Source organism: Penaeus monodon, chromosome 21 (genome assembly GCF_015228065.2).
Source record: "Penaeus monodon isolate SGIC_2016 chromosome 21, NSTDA_Pmon_1, whole genome shotgun sequence".
In the NCBI taxonomy this organism is placed as follows: Eukaryota; Metazoa; Arthropoda; class Malacostraca; order Decapoda; family Penaeidae; genus Penaeus; species Penaeus monodon.
The window spans coordinates 12,958,436-12,959,911 of NC_051406.1; the positions used below are offsets into that span (position 1 = coordinate 12,958,436).

General features: G+C 54.9%; 1 protein-coding gene across 2 annotated transcripts in view; it reads right to left on the bottom strand.

Moving 5' to 3' along the window:
• LOC119586249 overlaps positions 1-1,476 on the bottom strand; it is a 7,617-nt gene that overhangs the window by 3,889 nt on the left and 2,252 nt on the right. For both annotated transcript variants that reach the window (XM_037934951.1, XM_037934952.1), the window contains exons 2-3: positions 825-1,416; positions 201-713 (exon numbers count right to left, since the gene is read on the bottom strand). In XM_037934951.1, coding sequence (XP_037790879.1) covers positions 201-713; positions 825-1,356 — 1,045 coding nt within the window. In that variant the 5' untranslated portion in view covers positions 1,357-1,416. The remainder of the gene's footprint in view (positions 1-200; positions 714-824; positions 1,417-1,476) is intronic.

The following is a 1,476-nucleotide window of genomic DNA, read 5'->3' on the forward strand; positions in this document are numbered from 1 at the left end:
GTTTCCTAATATGATAGAATTCTAATTATCTAATTATTATCTACTATTAATCTCGTTACTGTTATTATTGTTATAGTTATCTTTATAAGAAATATTTGTTATCATTGCGTTATTATGAATATCATTATTATATTTCATAATGTAACTATTTTGTCCCTCTTCTTCCCATCTCCAAAGGCACCAGGCAAGTCCCTCCTCACCTTGGCACTCGCACTGGCTCCTTGGCCCACCGTCGACGGCATCCTGCAAGGCCTTCCTCTTCCCCGCTTCGACCTCGTGGATCCTCACAGCGGCTTTCGAGAGCTTGTCCTTCGTCCGCGGCAGCTCCAGCCACATCGAAATCAGCGACACCGTCCACCACCGTTGGTTCTGACCGCCGTGAGCCGGATACAGAATGACCTTGGTTCGGGGTTCCTCCCAGGGAACGTCCAGGGCGCGGGACTCGGTGCCGAAGATGCCCTCCTCGTTGAGGGTCCAGAAGGCCGAGCTAGTCCCGGCGGGGACGAGGCACAGGCCCTGGCGCCCTTCGTCGGGAGACAGGCACAACGAGCGGTTTTCTGCCCACTGCCACTGGCCGCCCTGCACGAACCACTGCTGTCTGCCGCTGCCCGTGTACTCGGCCAGGCCAACGACGGCGTCGCGAGGACCCGTGCCGCTGAGGACCGTCAGGCAGGTGTTGGTGCTTTGGCTGATCAAGTATTCTGGAACACCAACTGTAAAAGAAGGTTTCAGTATATTTCTTTTTTGTCATTTCTTACAGAAGCTCATGAGGAACAGCAAAGGACAAAGGCACAGCAAATGATACCTCCCCTCAGGCGACCCACCTTTGGCCTTCCCGCACACCTGGCAGGTCGGAGCAGACATCTGGTCAGGCGCGAGGGCGTGCTCAGCCTGACACTCCTTGTGGCAGATCTCGAGGACGCGCGCAGGCATACAGTCCATCTTCACGCAGGCGGTTCCTTCGAGAGATGCTTTTAAGCCAGAGAGAGTCCACCATTTCTGGTTGGCGCCGTCGTGTTTGGGATACAGGATGACGGCGGTTCGAGGTTTGCCCCAGGGCACGTCTAGCCCACGGGACTCCGTCAAGATCCTGCCCTGGGAGTCGTATGTCCAGACGGTGGACGAGCTAGCACTCTCCCCAAGGACGACCTTCTTGTGATCAGAATCGACGTCCAGACAGAACTTGCGGTTGCCTGCCCACTGCCACTGCCCGCGATGGAAGAACCACTGCTGCTTGACGTTGCCTGAACACTTGGCCATGGCAATGACGGCGTCGTGAGGGCTGGACCCTCGAACCACCGTCAGGCAAGTGTGGCTACTTTGGTTTACTAGATAATCGGGTTCATCGGCGTCCATGACGGTGGCTGAGTTCTGGCTGTGACTCCAATCTCCGTCGGGTGATCTGCGCGTCGCACGCTGAGGAAGTGCAGCAAATGCGAGATTACTACCGGATATTACAAGTAGACATTATACATA